This window comes from Drosophila willistoni, assembly GCF_018902025.1.
Source record: "Drosophila willistoni isolate 14030-0811.24 chromosome XL unlocalized genomic scaffold, UCI_dwil_1.1 Seg142, whole genome shotgun sequence".
Taxonomy (NCBI): Eukaryota; Metazoa; Arthropoda; class Insecta; order Diptera; family Drosophilidae; genus Drosophila; species Drosophila willistoni.
This window is the reverse complement of record NW_025814053.1, coordinates 6,034,879-6,052,794: the sequence shown is the minus strand read 5'-3', so window position 1 is coordinate 6,052,794 and position 17,916 is coordinate 6,034,879. Positions and strand designations below refer to the sequence as shown.

General features: G+C 36.6%; 2 protein-coding genes across 2 annotated transcripts; one reads left to right on the top strand and one right to left on the bottom strand.

The window, feature by feature from the left end:
* The first annotated feature begins 2,783 nt into the window (after window positions 1-2,783).
* On the top strand, window positions 2,784-3,401 carry LOC6644703. Its single transcript, XM_023177022.2, has 2 exons — window positions 2,784-2,863; window positions 2,925-3,401. The coding sequence occupies exons 1-2, from the start codon at window positions 2,861-2,863 to the stop codon at window positions 3,249-3,251; spliced, it is 330 nt and encodes a 109-aa protein (XP_023032790.1). The 5' UTR covers window positions 2,784-2,860; the 3' UTR covers window positions 3,252-3,401.
* Window positions 3,402-11,269: 7,868 nt separating this feature from the next.
* On the bottom strand, window positions 11,270-17,307 carry LOC6644704. Its single transcript, XM_002067491.4, is given in 4 exon segments — window positions 11,270-12,503; window positions 12,568-12,876; window positions 14,002-14,220; window positions 16,611-17,307. Coding segments are annotated over 4 exon segments (1,713 nt in total). The 5' UTR covers window positions 16,767-17,307; the 3' UTR covers window positions 11,270-11,474.
* Window positions 17,308-17,916: the final 609 nt, after the last annotated feature.

Sequence of the window (17,916 nt, the reverse complement as noted above, 5' to 3'; positions counted from 1 at the left end):
TTACTGGTTACCATTTAAATGCACTCTATATATTTGTATTCATAAATTAATTAATTAAAACCAAAGCGCAAAAGGAGCGAGAGTTGAGTTATGGGCCAAAGTAAAACGAAGTAAGCCGAAGGAGGTCGGTCAAATGGATGGAAAGAGGTGGGAGAAGAGGGCTTGGAGTAGCGACAGTGAAACATTTAATAAGCATTATTGCTGGCAACCAAATGGTTGCTTTCTGACACCGTCAGAAGTTGTCACACACAATCAAGAAGAAAGATTTTATTATCACTTATTTTTTCCTCTCTCTCTCTCTCTCTCTCTATCGCATTATCTGTTGTATTTCCAAGTCATCTGCTCATTAGCATTATAACAACGACTCATTGAAAATGGATATGGAATAAGACAAAAGTATAAGAATTTTCAACCTTAATGTCAATATGGTTACTAACCATAAATAAAGGATATTGTCAAGAAAAGCAACAAAATCATTTTCTTATCTTAACTAATTCAGGTACGCTGATTCTGACTGCTTACTCAGTTTTTGTCCATCACATGCAAATTTTGTGAAATCAGGGGATTTAGGATTGGAAAATAGGCACCCAAAAGTATACTATAGAAAGTTAAAAATTGTTTTTCTACATTTTTAACAAATTTTAAAATTTCCTATTCAAGCACAATGGCTTTGATTTGCAAAAATTAGTAATAAACAATTTGTTAGATGCATAAGATTCCAATAATTCTTTAAAATTATAAAGATGCAAATTCTTCGAATTTCTATAGCACACTTTTTGGTGCAAATTTTCTTCATTTACCCATTTTGGAACCATATCCAAATATATGCTTCACATTGAGAAGAAAGCATCCTCCCCGTGTATGGCTTAACGGCAAGGTGCTACAAACAGAAGCAAAGGCAAAATACCTGGGAGTAGTCCTAGATCACATCGAAGCCTCTTTAAAAGCGTGCAGAATCAAATGGTCGAAACTAGACTGGCACAACAATAAGATGCAATCGGGCACAATATAATCCCATAATAGCTTCTACTTGGAGATATGGAGTCCAAATCTGGGGGATGGCTGCAGAATCCAATAGAAAAAAGGTACAAACTTTTCAAAACAAAGCTCTGCGGCAGATGACAGGGTGCCCATGGTTGATCCATGATCTTGATGTACAATGACAGGCTGCAGATACATGCAAACCGGCTGGCGAGACCCCTTGCGAGCCAAAGGACCATCCACAGGCTAAAGAGAAGGCAATATCTTACAATGATACGCTAAGTTGCTGACTGATTTGTATAACTACATAAATATAAAACATGAAACCACTAAAAATATAGATTTATGTAAATAAGATTAAAAATTCACTGTTAGTGGTAACTGTTTGGCGAATTACATTATGTTAAGTTAAAAGCTTTGTTAAGATCATTTGTGAATCGATTCCTTGCTAAAATACAAAAATACAAAAAAATAGCCAAAGTGTAAAATATTATTCATCATAACAAAGAAACGCCTCTTTGATATTTTGTAAATTGCTTTTAAATCATACCTAATATATTAATAGGTTTAAATAATAATGTTTTTAGTAGAATAATTTGTTTATATATTACTATAAAATATTACAAATGGGGACATTTTGAATAATTCAAACGTTTTTTTTTTCAAAATCCTGACGTGATGAAGTAAAACTAAATACAGGACCGTGATCAGCACTCCCAAATTACTATAAGAGACCTATTAAACTTAAAACACTTTTTCATGTCCTCAAAAATGTCGGCCTGTGTTACCAATAAGCCGAAATGTTGAAGTTTTCCAACACTATTCACGGCAAGATGAGTAATTAAGAGGAATGAGTCATTGGGAGATTCCCTGTATCTGTCCCTGTACGAATGCACGTTTCTCTTCCTGAAAACTTCCAAATATTTACTGCTTGGTAATGGAACATTTATTTGAATTCAAATCTGAGTTCAGTTCAGATCAGTCAGTCTTCTATATATATATATAAGTAGACGTAGTCGTACAACGCTCAGTACGAACAAGTGGCCCATATGACACCAAGCCCGGGCCTGTTACGATTGACCCTAAGTAAAGGTAATGTGACCCGAAAGCGATGTTTCGAAACCGATAACGTGCCAAAGTCTGTTGAAGTCACTACATAGTATACGAAAAGGTTCATTGAGAGAAAAGTTAGTCCTTCTAGATGGAACAGAAATGTTAATGTGGCTCAACAGCTCGAAAGAGTCAATCTCACCATTCAAAAGTTTGTAAAGAAAAGTTACACCAAGCATATAGTTCTACGATTAGTTAAAGAAGGAAGTTTAATTAACTGAAGTCGTCTAGAATAAGATGGAAGTTGTACAGTTGTTTCCAAAAGGCATCGCCATTTAACGAGAATCCAACATGAGTCATATCCTAGTAGCATCTAACATTAAAAGTATTGATCCTTGCTTAGGCGTTTTCCCCCAGCTTCCCCCAGAGAGTTTCTGCAATCTCTTTTCTTTATCTTCGACATTCGCGCTCAATGGACTTTTCCTTTTTCTTTTCTATATTGCTAACAAGAAAAAAAGTGCTCAAAGTAATAAAAAGTAAACTAAATGAAATAATATTTAAATTTCAATGCCAACTAGATTTTGGCTTCTAATTGAAATTTAAACGATTCTAATTTTGATTCGAACTTAATGTAATCTAGCAATCGTTGGTTTTTTAAAATCAAAGTAAAATTTGTCAAGCTGTTTCATCTCTCTCGACGTATATTTTAGTCTAGTCTAAGCTATCAAAGCAACAACAACCAAAAAAATTTAAATAAAAATAAAAATCTTTCTTAATTTGGATAAATATCTATATATTTTTTGCTCAATCCCTTTGATATTGATTAATAATGGTAAGTTGTCCTGTAAGATGTCCTTGAGGTGAGATATGTAATTACTTTTCATTTGGTCCAGTCCAAAATCCCACCGATTGTGCCAACAAAGGCCAAAAACTATCGTCTGAGCGAGACAGCAACAGCAACAGTGGCTGCCAGTGCAACAACCATTGTCGAGCCAGTTGCCCCGATGCCAACATTGACCTCACCCATGGCCTATCGTACACGCCGTGCTGTTGTCGAGTCCTACAAAGGATCTCAATCGCCATCGGACGATGCCTTGCTGCCAATGCCGCCGCACAACCAAGCCTTGAGCCCGGGAGCTATGATCGAGTTGGTCCAAACCAAATTGGGCATCAAGAATATCGTGCAGAAGGCTCTGGGACTTCTAAAGCGCACCGTTTAGATTGAAATTTTTCAAACTTTTTGTTCAACCTTTTTATCGTTCGTTTGTACCAAAAATTTTGTGAAACTCACACCCATCAAAAGACCTGAAGACATACGCCTAGGCCATTTCCAAATGTTGCAAATAAAAAAAAATTAAGTGAAAATCAAATATTTATCGAAAATTCAGTTCAATTATCAAGCAGTTCGCATTTTTCGACAATTTCCTCCTTACGATCTTTCGATATATGTATGAACTTTGGAGAGTCTTTTCTTCTAATGTTTCTGCAATTTCTATTTTGAAGTTAGAGATTTAGAAATTTTATGTGCCTAAAGCTATTTCAATTTGGTAAAGAAGACCTTAACCACTTGGCTGGCGTTACATTAACAAAGGATTTGGACACCACCACAGCAATTTAAATGTATTAAGCGCAGCAGAAGCAGCCCCAAATCACAAAAGGCCCCACCAACACACACACACACACACACACACTCACCTAGTGCACATGGAGAACAAACTGAAACAACAAAAATGTCCACATTAAAATAAGTTTTAAAAACTAAGCAACGCGGCGGCTTATGTCACATAGAGATAGAGAACATGAGCAAACAACCAAAGGGAGAAAGAAGCCGCCAGTGCCAGGACAGACAACACACACACACACACACACAGAGAGGAGAGACATTTTACAAACACATAAATTTAGTTAAACAAATCTCAGGCGAGGCCTCCCCAAGGATCAAGACGATGCCATTGCTTCTCTACCAGAGCATTGTGAAGAGAAACGGGCCACAGATTGAAAGCAGTAGCAAAGCGACAGGATAATACAATATTTGAAGAATTTGGCGTATCTTGAAATTATTTGAGTTTTAGCATTTATTTTAGATCTTTTATGATTAGTATTTTTTAATTCAACACACTTGAAACATCTAAATCTAAGTAAGTCGCCGATCAGTATAGAAGAAATGCTTGTAATATTAGATGAAGGAAAAACCATCGAGCCAACAAAACAAACTCAATGATATAAAGTAATATCTGCTCACTTAGTTACTGGTATATGATTTGATGATCCTCCGAGTCCTCTGTATAATGAAAAGGAAGGTAACCCATTATTTGCAGTTCATGTCTTGTTTGAAACGGATTCGCCTAGGAACGTAACTCCCAGCATAAGCAGAAATTGGCATCAAATTTAAAGGATTGAAGGTTATAATATTCCTCTTTGGCCCAAGTCTCTTTAAAAACTGTTAAAAAAAAAGCTTATGTAGCTTTAAGCCAATTGGCTAACCGTGTGAGTATTTAATCTTGCGACACTTATGGTCAGTCATGGTCAAAGATCAGCAAGGGTATCAAAGTTTCGGTATGTTGCATGGAGATAACATTCAGTTTAGGTTCTCTCTACAGTTTCTCTTCCTTCTCGTTGTTGTTGCTGTTGCTTTAGCACCGCTGACAAACGTCAAAATATAATTTCTGCGTGGATTTCACGTCTGCCTCCCCACAAGAATAACAACAACAACAATAACTAAACTAGCCAAAAAAAAAAAGAGAAAGCCAAAAAAAATGTTTTGCAACTGCTGCCTGATGCTGCTTCTTATCGCTTCGCCTCTGTTGCCTGCTGCCTGACTGGCACATTAATGTGGCCTATGTGGCTTCAGCGAGTAGGGTGCGAGAGGGGATGGTAGGCTAGAGTATGGGGGTAATATGGCATTGCCTGGCATGTCCTACTGTGAGACATAATTTTTAATAATCTACAACAAGGCTGGGTTAAAAAGGTGGTGGTGGCCAAAAAATACGCGCATGCAAATGGCTTAATTTAATATATAAATATATATATATACATATATATGTATACACTATGGAAAAGTCGAATGAAAAAGGGGTAAAGCTCATTTTATGCAACACCATTTCAAGTAGATCAAGCAAACATTTTTAGAGGGAGCCCCAAAAAGTAGGCAACTATTTTTGTTCTTCCTTTTTGTAATCGTTTTAATCACTTTTTCAAATCACTTTATTCAATAGTTCTTAACTAAAAATAGTGGCCAATGAGTTTAAATATCTGAAATTATATGGTATATAAACTTCGGCTATAGGAAAAAAAATTTGTCTCATTGTATCATTGTAACCCGTTTTGCTTCCCCTTTTGAAGAGAGAGTAAAGAAATTTTCGTTTGGTTATTCCGTTTTCTTTTTGGCCAAGGTGTTTATCAGGCAAGGAAGAGGCAGAGAGAGAGTTGAGTAACATAATGCATAATTATATGTATATGTAAGCGAAAATTGTCTTGTCTAAGCCTCAGATTGATGCTACATATCTCTTGCTCTACCAAAAACTCAGGTGCTGTAATTAAATTGTCATGCTAGGCAGCAGCAGAAGAGCATACACACACACACACACATCGAGTGGGTGTGCCTGTGACTGTGTGTGTGTGTGTGTGTGTAAGAAAGATGGTGTTGTAATTCAAACGGCAGCAATGGGTTAACATTAGCGCACTTTTATGGCCTCATGTTAGGATAAGTGACTCGCAGTGCGTCTTGTTGTCCATGATTAGCTTAGAAAATTTATAACAACCGCAAAGGCATTTGTGGCTACATGAACAACACGGCAGCAACAACAACAAAAACAACAATGACAACAACCAACTGCAGTAACAGGCAAAACTTTATTATGTTAGATACTTAAATTTTAGTTATATTATTCTAAATTGCTTTTCTTAGTTTCACCAAAAACTGTGTGGCCACAAATAAGTTGCTAAAGTTTTATATACATATACAAGGCAATTGTCTGTTACTCAATTTCAATTTGGTTCATACAGGTTTGATCCAATTCTTAATTGGAAGTTGTTACCATTAACACCTGACACTTACTTTAATGATAACGAGAATAAAGCCTTGAAGGAAAGCATCCATCATAATATGTTGGTCGCTATTTTATGGCCCAACAACTGATTTAGAACGATCGTCACGGAACTGATCAGCGACTGAACTCCAGACCAAACGATTAAATTTCGCCAACAAGCGATTAACTGTCGTTTTTTTTATTTATTTATTTACGTCAACTAACCAGCAGTCGACGTAGAAGGTAGCTTAGCTTTATATACAAAAATCCCCGACCCGGTGGAGGTGTTTTATTTGCACAAGGTGTCAGCTATGCCCCGATTCACAGCCAATGTGGTCAGGGATGAGTTGCAAGCAATCCAAGTCCAAAACATATTCAGCGGTTTCGTTGTAGATGATTGAAAAGTATAGCGCGAAGAGAACTGACAGAAAGATAAGGAGAGATAAGGTGAGAAAGGTTATTAAAAGATTGGCAAAGAACGCGAAAAGGTTCATGAAGAGAGTAGTTAGTCAGTCATCTACTAAGGTGAATAGGAAAAAAGTTTCTGGTCCGACGTGAGTGAACACAAAAATAAAGCGTATCTAGTTGACTAGTTTATGGAGAAAGAGAATGCCAAATACAAGCCTACGGTTGTAAAGTGAAGAAAGATTAATAAGAAGAAGTCTGTCAGAATAAGAAGGTAGCCGAAGACTCGGGTCCCAATTAAGACCGCGTAACGCGAACTTAAGGAATTGTAGCTGAACCGATTCAATATTACGCTAGTGAACATCATATTGAGGGTTCCACACTGGCGAGCAATATTCTAGAGTAGGGCGAACTAACGAAATGTATAAAACCTTTGTTACGTAGGGGTCACCAAATTCTTTGGCCCAACGTTTTATGAAGCGAAGAAGCCAAGATGATTTTTTTGATGACAATAAACTGAGCTTATCGATACATTCCTTTTGGAAGTATCCACGTCGAGAGTTGTGAAAAATAATCCAAGGAAAATTCTGTCGAGAAATAGTTTAGTTCAGCATATCTTTGGGGTAAACAAATACCTAATACCTTATGCCTCTGTGGCATTTGTGTCGAAAAAAGATCGTTCAAAAATGGCGCTGCCATATTTTGCGTATTGACATAAGCATTGCCGATTTCCAATATATAAATAGGATCCCTTCTAATTATATTTCATATAAATATGGAATAAGAATCGGCATAATGCAATTTTCCATTAAAAAAAAACCATTTGATTTCTTAAGCATTGATTAAAAATTATATTCAAAGCTTTTAACCAACATCCAAATTGAGTTTCATGAGCACTAAAGTTGATGATGGAGCACTCAGATTTTTCTGCTTCAACTTTTTCATTTCAATAGTAAGTAGGAAGTGTGTTTTTTTCGGTATGGAATGGAATGAAATGGTGGAAGGTTTGGTTTTTTTTTTTTGGCATTTTCTTCTGGCCCCAAACTGGTCCCAGCTGTTTGACCAAATGTGGACTTAGGACGTGCTTTTAATTTTTAAAAACTGCTTTTAAAACGCGATAAAACACGTTGAAATGGCAAATAGTGGGAAAAGGGTAAGATAGAAGGAAAACACACATATACACAAACACACATATATATATGTATATCAGTATGTATGTGCCATTTACATATCCTACATCCTGCATATGTATATATATCTCTATATAGCGCGAACAAATCCCAAGCCAGCGCGTTGAGAAATAAAAAATATGGCAAACCAGAGAGTGGACAAGCAAGGCAACTGCTAAGCGCAAAAAAAAGGATATATATATATATGTACAGATAAAAAAAAAACCCAGAAAAAATGTGTAAAGCATGCATTTACATAATGAAAGATGTTGCACTGTGTGTGTGTGTGTGTGTGTGTGTGTTGGATACTGTGGCAGGGGCCTTAGAAATGAGGAAGGAAAGTGGCAAAGGGATAAGCAACGACGTTGGACGTCATGTGCGTGGCATGAGCTAAAAACAAAAAAAAAAATGAAATTATAAAATATTGAAGCAAGTAAGAAATGCGCAAAGGACACTCGCTAACACACACACACACACACAGACACAGATAAAGCGGGCCACTGCTCGATGGTGTCCAACTGCATCCCACTAATAAGCATACACTTAAAACCAATCTGCTTAAAATGCCATCCATAAAGACCAAAGTTTTGTCCTGAATCTGAAAATTAAATTAAGTCTCGTAAACTTCAGCTTGTAGCTATAATTCTCAAACAGTTTTAGACCGGCAATTGTAGAAATTGGTGGATATTGGACAACCTGCTTTAGAAGATTGACTTTGAGTCGACTCAAATTTCACAAAGGTTCGTTATCCTTTACGTTTTATGACATTAATTTATACCAATGCACTTTTTTGCTTAAACTAGGAAAGAAAGCAAATTGAGCTCTCCGTCGATTGCTATATTTTTCATTAAATTCAATAGTTTTTGAACGACTTACTCTATGCAAGAACACATGGCGTATACGTAATGTATAAATACTATCAAGTTTCAAGGAATCGTTTAAGCCCTATAAAACCGTTACCAAATGGAATCCTCAATATAATCCTTTATTCTAAACTCATCTAAACTTCTTTAGGCATTATCCTTTGGAATACAGTTATGTCAATGGATCACTTAGATATTCGTGATGGAGATACGATTGAAATATCTTTTTCTTTTTCTAAATCTTGAGGAAATTACTTTAAGTAACCAAAATTGAAACGTGAAAAGGTTTGGAAAGTGTCAGTCAAATTACCGCATAAAATCATCATTCGATTTTTGAAATATTTTTGGCAAGTGCATTAAACTAATGTCCTCTTAGATACAAATGCAATTTATGTACACGTATGAGTGTGTGTGTGTGTGTGTGTGTGTGTGTGTGTGTGTGTGTGTGTGTGTGTGTGTGTGTGTGTGTGTGTGTGTGTGTGTGTGTGTGTGTGTGTGTGTGTGGTGTGTGTGTGTGTGTGTGTGTGTGTGTACATATGTATGTAAGTCGCTTCAGCAAATGCTTTCACATGCTTCCTACCATCTCCCACATTTCTTAATTTTTTATTTTTTTCATTTTTTTTATTTTTTGCAACATAATTTTGAATAGCATTAAAATTATTAGCTACAAATGAATAAAAATGCAAAAAAAAAAAAAACAAAAAATAAAAGGAAAAAAAAAAGAAATGGGAACAAAATGGGCGAGCCTTGCAACAAATGCGCATAATGAGCTCTGGTCAGCCAGCCTAGACGACCATTTGTTTCTAAGGGGGAGGGGGTGATGGGGGTGGTGGCAAGGGGCGTTGAGTGTTTTGGGTGGTTTAGGTGGGTGGGTGACCATCGTAGAGATTTACGCGCGACATTTTTTTACTGTCGGAGCTAAACACTTTTCAGTTGATATCGCAAATCCTTTTCGCAGAGCGCTTACATAATGATATGTGGCCGCAGATGCTAAGGCCGCAAGAGTTGAGTTGGCGGCAAGTAAGATGGTGCAGGACAAGAGGTAACTGTGGCTTCACGGCTAGCAAAAAGGACCCAAGAGCGACGTGGCCAGGGGTTGGGTGCGGGGGGATGGGCCGGCCTGGCATCGTCTGCCTTTTTTTTTTTTGCATTTGCATGCAATTTGCGTTTGTTGATTTTGGGGCTCTCGAAAAAGAAGCCAAAGAAGCGAAGAGCCAACTAAAAACCAAAAAAAAAGATACGCTGTGATTTGGTGGAAACAAATAAAGAGCCCACAGAGCCTCTGCTTAAAAAATAATCTCTGTGTTTGCAATGTTATCGGAAAATCATAGCACAAGTAAAGGTAACTCATAAGTAAGTACATTCAACTTGCCCTAACGCTGTTAAAGTAAAACGTTAACATGTTTTCTTAGTTTTCTAATCTGTTCAAATTTCTTTTCACCCATCTTAAGGCTAAAGTACATGGGCGTAGCCTAATCAGGGGGGCGACAGGCATTTTCTTACTTTATTTTTTCAATACATTTTGATTTGTAAAACCAAAAATGGATCTTCATCTTTAAAATTATGCAAGACAAAAGCTTAACTAAAATTCTTCTTAAATTAAATAAAATTCCTAAAAAATATTTGTCTAGATTTCGACCTTATTGAAGTTAATCAAAAACTTTGTTTGAGCGGGGCTTCAGGTCAATCTTACTGATTTATTTGTAAGACTTTAAATCATAGGCAGCACAAAAGGTGAGCAGGTTATCTGTATAGCTATTTCAAGAACCACCAAGTTCTACCATCAGCAGACTTCGCTAAAGAATCCACAATTGTAATGGCCATACCATATCTTCAACGCTAAAAAATAATATCCCCTCCGCCTTACCTTGCTACGTCCTTGCTGAAATACCATATTTGAAAGAAGAACTGCAAAGTTTTGTCCTGCGTTAAACACTTAACGCTTAAACCACTTGGGAATCACAATTGGTATTAATAACTTGCAAATTCTCATTCTACTTCTTTATCAGATCTTATTGCAATCAGAAAATATAATGTTTCACCCTAGAAACTAAGTGATCAGTAAATTTACTGAAGATACTCCAACTCGTTTTTCGTTTAGCATTAAATTATATAGTGAGCCGATCCAAACAAATTTCAAGCATGCAATAATTCGCTTTCCAATAGCTTTCTGGAACTTTTAACTGGAGAATGGCTATATCGACTCAGCTTCTTATGATGATCAAGAACATACATAATTTGTATCTTCGGAAATGTCTATGTAGAAACATCTGACCGATTTATAATACCCTCTACAAGTGTATATCAAACTAAAATCAAATCATCTCTAACAACTTCAAATCTCACAATCACTTTATCGATTACGATTTCTTTGCGTTTCGAAAGTTTTCCACCTGTTCATAGATGGCGCCTATGTGTCACGCAAAATTAACTTACTTTTGATACAAAATAGAATTTAACTACTTAAAATAGTTGTTGCCAAAGATTTCTGAGTAAAGTACGTCCATCTTAGAGGAAATGAATTCAAAAATTAATAAAAAACATAAAATTTGACAAGAAATTGACTACTTTTCTGTGATAAATGACATATCATTTGTTGTTTTACAAATTTGAAGTTCAAGATTCTATTCTATAGTAATAACTCTTGTTTTATAAGCTTCAACATTCATTTCAATTTTTCTGATTTGTTTTCACATTCTTCTTCATATTTCTCATCAAGAATTAATAATTTGATCTTTAAAAACGACGATCTAATATCAAAACTCTATGAAAATTGATTTTTTGTTTGATTTTATTTTATATGTTTGGGTGTGTATATATATAATATATTATAATAGGTTTCGTTTTGTTATATCATGCAATGGTTTTACATATATCCAGTTACAAGTAATAATAATATTTTATAGACTAAGCGACAGACAAAAATAATAATAATAGAAAAAAAAAAACAAAATTTATTTTTGAACACCGCCTGCCTCTCACAATTGCAATTCTGCAGGATGTGGTGATCCTGCTGCTGCTGCTGCTGCTGCTGTTGCTCCTGGCTTTGGGCGACGCTTGCGTCGCTTACGTGCCTTTCGTCGCAATCGATCAAATTTCCTTATGCGATAAACGATAAAATGCTTAAAATCATCGCCCGTATTGTGGCATGACATGGTGAATACAATTAGAGAGTTAACATAGAAAAAGAATCTTATATCGTAGTTATTCATATTTGAATTTGGGCCATGCTGATGATTATGCTGATAATGATCATTATGATGATGTTGATGATGCTGTCGATGATGATGTTGATGGTAATGATAATGATGATCTTGTTGCCCTTTCTCGTGACACTTCTGATAGTTGGAATAGTTATGCTTGCGCAATTTGGGACAAGGCGGTGGCTCTAGGTCAGAATCATCATCCAAATCCGAGTAGCGTCGATGTTTGCGATAATTATGGACCGTTTGATTGAAATGTTGCCGTAAAAAGTCGTAAATGCTCATGCTCCTTATTGTGATTGTGTATTGTTGTTGTTGTTGTTGTCGTCGTCGATGTTGTTGTTCCGCCGATTGATAAGGCGCCACATACTGTAGATACGGCCAACTGCCGCATGCCTCCTGCACGCGTCGTATTGTTGGCAACGTTGTCGTTGTTGTCATTTGTGGCAGCAATGGCTTATTCTCAATGTTGTCGGTGCTGTTCTTCTTGTTCTTCTTGTTGATAGTATTGATATTATTTGTGGCATCGTGAACATGATGATGTTGATCTACAGCAGTGGCTGGAACACGTCAATGATCAGCAATCAATGGGCCCCAGAACATTTTCGATATCTTCGATTCGTCCTCGGTTAAAAAGAATTGACGGCCCAAGTGCACAAACTCCTTGAGCGACAATTGGCCATCACCGTTCTTGTCTATCACAGCAAATGAAACGGCAGCATCATCTTCGGTTAGTCCCAGACAGCGAAAGAAGAGCTTATATTGTTCGAGATCCAAATGGCCAGTGTGATCAAAATCAACGGCCTAAAAACCACAAAACATAATAGGTCAAAAAACAGACTTAAAGAGAAACAAAATGTGTACAAACCTTAAACAAATAGGGCAAAAAGCGTCCAATGCGCTTAGCCATTTTCTTATCGTTCAAACGATGATGCAAATCGGTAAGAAATTGCTCAGCTGTCACCAGATTATATGGGGTTATCTCGCCAAATTGCTCCTCCCAAGTCTGTTTGATCACATCGGTGAATTCGGCGGCAACTTCGGGTGTCAAATGGCCCAAATCGTTGAAACGTTTTGCCAACAAATTAAAGTCATCAAACGAGATGACTCCATCATGGTTTACATCCATAATGCGATGCAATGTGCGCATTTTGCGGCGCCAAAAAGCAGAGTCGCCCTAAAATAACAAAAAGGAAAGCACAAATCAAGTAAGGTCCTTTTTCATCAAAGTTCAGTTAGTCATGTTTCAAACCTTTACCCCAAAGGGGAAAACTGCTTGGAAAAGCTTTCAAGGACTATAACAGAACTAACTAAATGAGAAGGACAATTCTGACTAAAAGGATATGTCATACTTTTGGGAAATTCCCTCCTCACTGGCGCCGCCTTTGGAATGACAAAAAAAGCTCTCTACCGCTTTTTAACCGTTACTCGCTTAATCTGCAGCTTTTTTCAAAGCTGAGAGCGAATTTCAAGAGGCGAATTTGAATTGAAAACTTTAACTAAGTAAAGCTAAATATAAACTTGCACTTTAAGTTTAATAGCCACTAAATTTACTAAATTTTTTTGGAATAAACAAGTAAACTATTCAAATCGAAATATCCAACATAATCGTATCCGTATAATCAAAATAGACATAAAAAATAGATTGAAGTGATTTAAATTTGGGACTTGATTAGACAAATATTTTATTTTAGCTATAGGGAAATCGCTTTTTTTAAGTTTTGTAGCTTTTTCCCTCCGGATGATCGATTAAATTAGTTTAACTGGTTAACCGTAATGGGTTTGTTTAGCTTAAGTTTCACTAGCCTTAGACTTAAGCCAATGACTGAACAGACTTTAGATATAGAAGAAAGCTTAATATTTTAAAACAAGAGTTTTTAGGAAATATTCAAAATTTTGAATGAATTATCTCAATCAGCTAACTATTATGGCTTCTATGCGCGGGCTAGAAATTCATTATTGGTCAATAAGTCTTGGAATTCTTCGTGGTATCCGAATCAGGTGGACGATTATGGCGTTTTTTTTGCTCCATATAAGTTGACCCAGCCTAATATACATACATACATACATAGATACATATTTGGAAATTGAAACAGATTTTCGATTGTAACCAAAACTGATTGCTACATTTTGATGTAATGAAGATTATTGAATGAACTCTAAAGATGACATTGAACACGCCATTGATCGAAAAAACGAAACGAATGTGTAAAAACACGTTTTTACATTTCGCCCCCACGTGGAATTAGTTCGAAACGAATCCGGTTTTTTTTTTCTTTTTTTTTTTGGGAAGTTCACTCACCCGCTCACTACGCTTCGATTTGGCATTCTTCTGGCGACGTCTCTCGAATTCATCATCCGAATCCGAATCGCTGTCGCTCTCCTCGCGTCGCAATGTGGCCGCTCCGGCAGTTTTCTTTGAATATTGACGTACGGCCTGCTGCACGGCAGCTGCTGGCATTTGATGCCACGGCTGCTGCTGCTGCTGAGATCCAGCTCCGGATGCAACAAGTAGAAGGCGCTGCAAAAAACAAATAATACAGTTTGAGCATCACTGATGTTAACGAGAATGTTCTAAAACATGTTTTTGTTTTTGTTTTTGTTTTTGCTGTTGTTGCCCCATGCTGACTGCTGCCCTTCATTCATGGTTTGTATATAAACAAACATATAATAACAATTACAACTTATGTGCAGTTTTATTGTGTTTTTGTTTTCAATATTTATTTTATTTAGTTTTTTTTTTTTGGTTAAGGTCAGTTCTCAGTCAGCTCTCCCTCTATCTCACTCTCTCTCTCTCCCTCTCTTATTCTATTGAAGATCAAACACTGTGCGGGGCTCTTACAGTTTGAGAGGCTCGACCACGTGGCTGAACGAAAAAAACAAGTGTGGCTTGTTTTGGAATGAAATGAAATGGAAAATGGAACTTGGATTACGGTTTTTTAAATATTTATTCAAGGTAAACACAGCAGCAGATGTCGTAGATAAGCTTGAAGAAAAAAAAGAAAAGTTTACGTAGATTAGAAGTTTCTGCCATTTGTTTTGGAAGACTTAACACAGCTTTAGAGAGTTTTATTCCAAAATAAAGTCTCAAGAATTTTCTGCTATTAATGCGAAGCACTTGGTCAATATATTGAATATTAATACTTGGCTTCAAGTCTTAAAATTTTTGAAAACTTTTAGTAAACGTTATCAGCTTGTTTAGAAAAATAGATTAAGGATCACTGCTTTTACAGGCTAGACAACTTGGACAATTACCTCCTGAATTCTTCCCTAATAAACATAACCTCAACTGAAAACAGAAGATCAGTCTTTTCAAGAAATATCAAGTGGAAGGCCTTCTAGAGACTCTTTAGTTCGAGTAAAATACTTTATCCAACACAATATAATATCGTCTAATGGATTTTTTATACGAGAAGAAAACTCATGGAGATTTTTTAAAAGCGATCAATCTCAATCGACAATGAGTCTCTTAATGAGTTGTGCATTTGAGTTGTTAACACTTTTGTTAATTGGCTGCTGTTGACAGTCTTTTGTCTTTTGGTGGTAGTTGGTTCCAACAGGTGAGATAAAAGTGAACTCATTTTTAATTACAAGGCATTTCTTCTCTGCCGTTGATCGGTTGAATGGGAAATGAAATGGTGATGATATCATTTCGATATCAAACATTATCATATTTATGCATAAATTGTTTCAATTGGCCTGGCTACGCTTGGTTAAACGAACTGTAAACATGTTTTTCAGTCTACACAGCCAAAAAAAGAAAACAAAACGAAAAAAGAAACCAAAATTCAATTTGAATAATATGCAAACACGGGCCTCTTTTTAAATAATAATAAATTAAACAAAACAAAAAAATTAAAAAAAACAAAAACTGGTTTTCGAAAATGAAGCAAAAGAACGAAAGAAACGAACAGAGTATTTAATGAAAGAGAACTCAGACAGTCGAGCAACAGGTCAATGTTGAAATGGCAAAAAGCAAAAAACAAACAAATCAAAAAAAATGGCATGAAAAACAAAAAAAAAACAGAAGGCTAAACCAAAGACCAAAGACTATTACTACATATAAGAAATTTAATACACTTTCCATGATAAATTTAATAGAATTTCTAAAGATTTGAAAGGAACTTTTCAGTTGGTTAGCAAGAGATCAAGAAATACCAATTCCAATTGGATGTATATATATATTTATATATGTAGCTAGTTCTCTAATTATCTTAAAGTCTGCTGTCTGACATAATCGAACAAAGTTTTTTGCAAAATTTATAAATACTCGTTTTTTTTTTTGCATAAAGGTTAGCTGTACCACGGAAATTATAGTCCAAGATGAGCCACTTCCTGTGGATGTCAAACTGCTGTCAGCTGATGATGATAGACAAATACCAAATTGACGAGGTGAGGTGAGAGGTGAGGTGAGACTGAGACCATTTGGGTGGAAGTCATGGAATGAGGAAAGGGAATGCTCTAGTTTTTCTTGTTATTGTTCGAGTTTGTCGCTTTGCGCAAGTTTTTTGCGTATTTTGCGCAGTTGTTCCAACCAACAAAGCAGAAGGGACAGAGAGAGAGAAAGAGAGAGGGCAAAGAGGAAAAAGGAAGTTGGGAGTTTCTTTTATTGATTCCCCTCACAAAATAAGGGGGAGGGGGCGGGGCCAGGCGAATCTTTTCTGCAATTTTTCTTAGATTTCACTTGAATGGATCAGAGTTTTTCTTTTTGTTTGATCATCTACTAGAGTGATAGTTAGGCTTAGTTTGAGCAGCACTGGCCTCATTTTGGCCTCCTCCTCTGCCTCTGTCTCCGCCCTCCCCAAGACAACAGATAGAGAGTGAGAGAGTAAAAAAACCGAAAAACTAAATTCTCAAATTTTCTTTCTCTCTTTTTAATTAAATTAACTTTACACACACACACACACTTACATTGTAATCACTGTGTGTGGACGAGGGCGGGGAGATGGTGGACAGCGGCCGCTGGTGCTGCTGCTGATGCAGTGCACCCACCGTAGCGGCCATATTGCGTTCCAATATTTCCCTCGAAGTGCGCAAAAGGCCGCGACTTACAATGGAGAAGGCCATTTTGTTTATTTCGCGTTTCCTCTTTTAGTGAGTTGTTCTTGTTTTTTTGTATTTGTTTTCTACTCAACTCTTTGTCGTTTCGCAGAAATTTCGCAGAGTTTCTACAGTTTTCAATGCACTGTCTTTGTTGGGGCCCAATATCAGGCAATGGATAAAGAAAAGTTGTAACGTTGCTTTCTTGTTGTTGCCTCTTCTCTTGTAAATGTTGTTATAGTTGTTCTTGTTGTTGCTGCTGCTGCTGGTGCTGCTATTGTTGTTTGTATTGTTAAAGTTGTTGGTGGTAGGTTCATTTAGTAACCGGTTTCTTGGCTTTTGTTTTTGTTTTTCTCAAAATATTAACTTTGACCAGACTCACTAAACAAAAATCGTTTTTTATCTTTATTTTGCGTATTAAAAGTCGTTTTAGTTTTTTTTTTTCTTCACTTTAGCTTCTTCCTCTTCTTCTGCTTCGAACTCTTTTCGAGGAGTTTTTTCGAATTTTGAAAAGAGAGAGAAAGAAATAAAACACAACCGTTCGCTGGGACGTTCAAATACGTTTTAACGGTGGACATTGCGGCGCTCAAGAAACGAAAACATCGTCGGCGCTGTAATGGTGTCTCTGTGTGTGTGTGTATGTGAGTGTTTTGTCCAGGCCCGGACTGGCCCACCGGGCAACCGGGCAAATGCCCGGTGGGCCCTTAAGGTAGGGCCTCAAATTTTGATGAAATTTTATGTAGTAGAGTAGCAGTTTTTAATAACTAGGGCCCCTCGGACGAGGTTCCCAGTAAGAATCATTTTTTACCATAATAAATCGATGGGCGCTGGGGCCCCTGTCGTTCACAGGCTCTGTAAGACTGGAAAAGACTGGGGCCCTTTAAAACGAATGAAGTATAGAAAAATTTTCTTGAAAAACCGAAGTTGAATGTAGCAATATACCAGTTAGCCACTAGGGGCCCTTCAAACGAGGTTCTCATTACGAATCATTTTTTAAACGTCACAAACTGATGGACGCTGGGGCCCCTGGATTTTACTTCAAAAACTTTTGACTATTTGATGATTTAAAGTATAGTAAAATTACGGCTTACGTAAAAGTGCATTGTTGAAAAGAGATAGGCAAATAAAATTGTTTGTTTTGTTGGTAAGAAGTCGTTTTTTTTTTATTCACATAAGC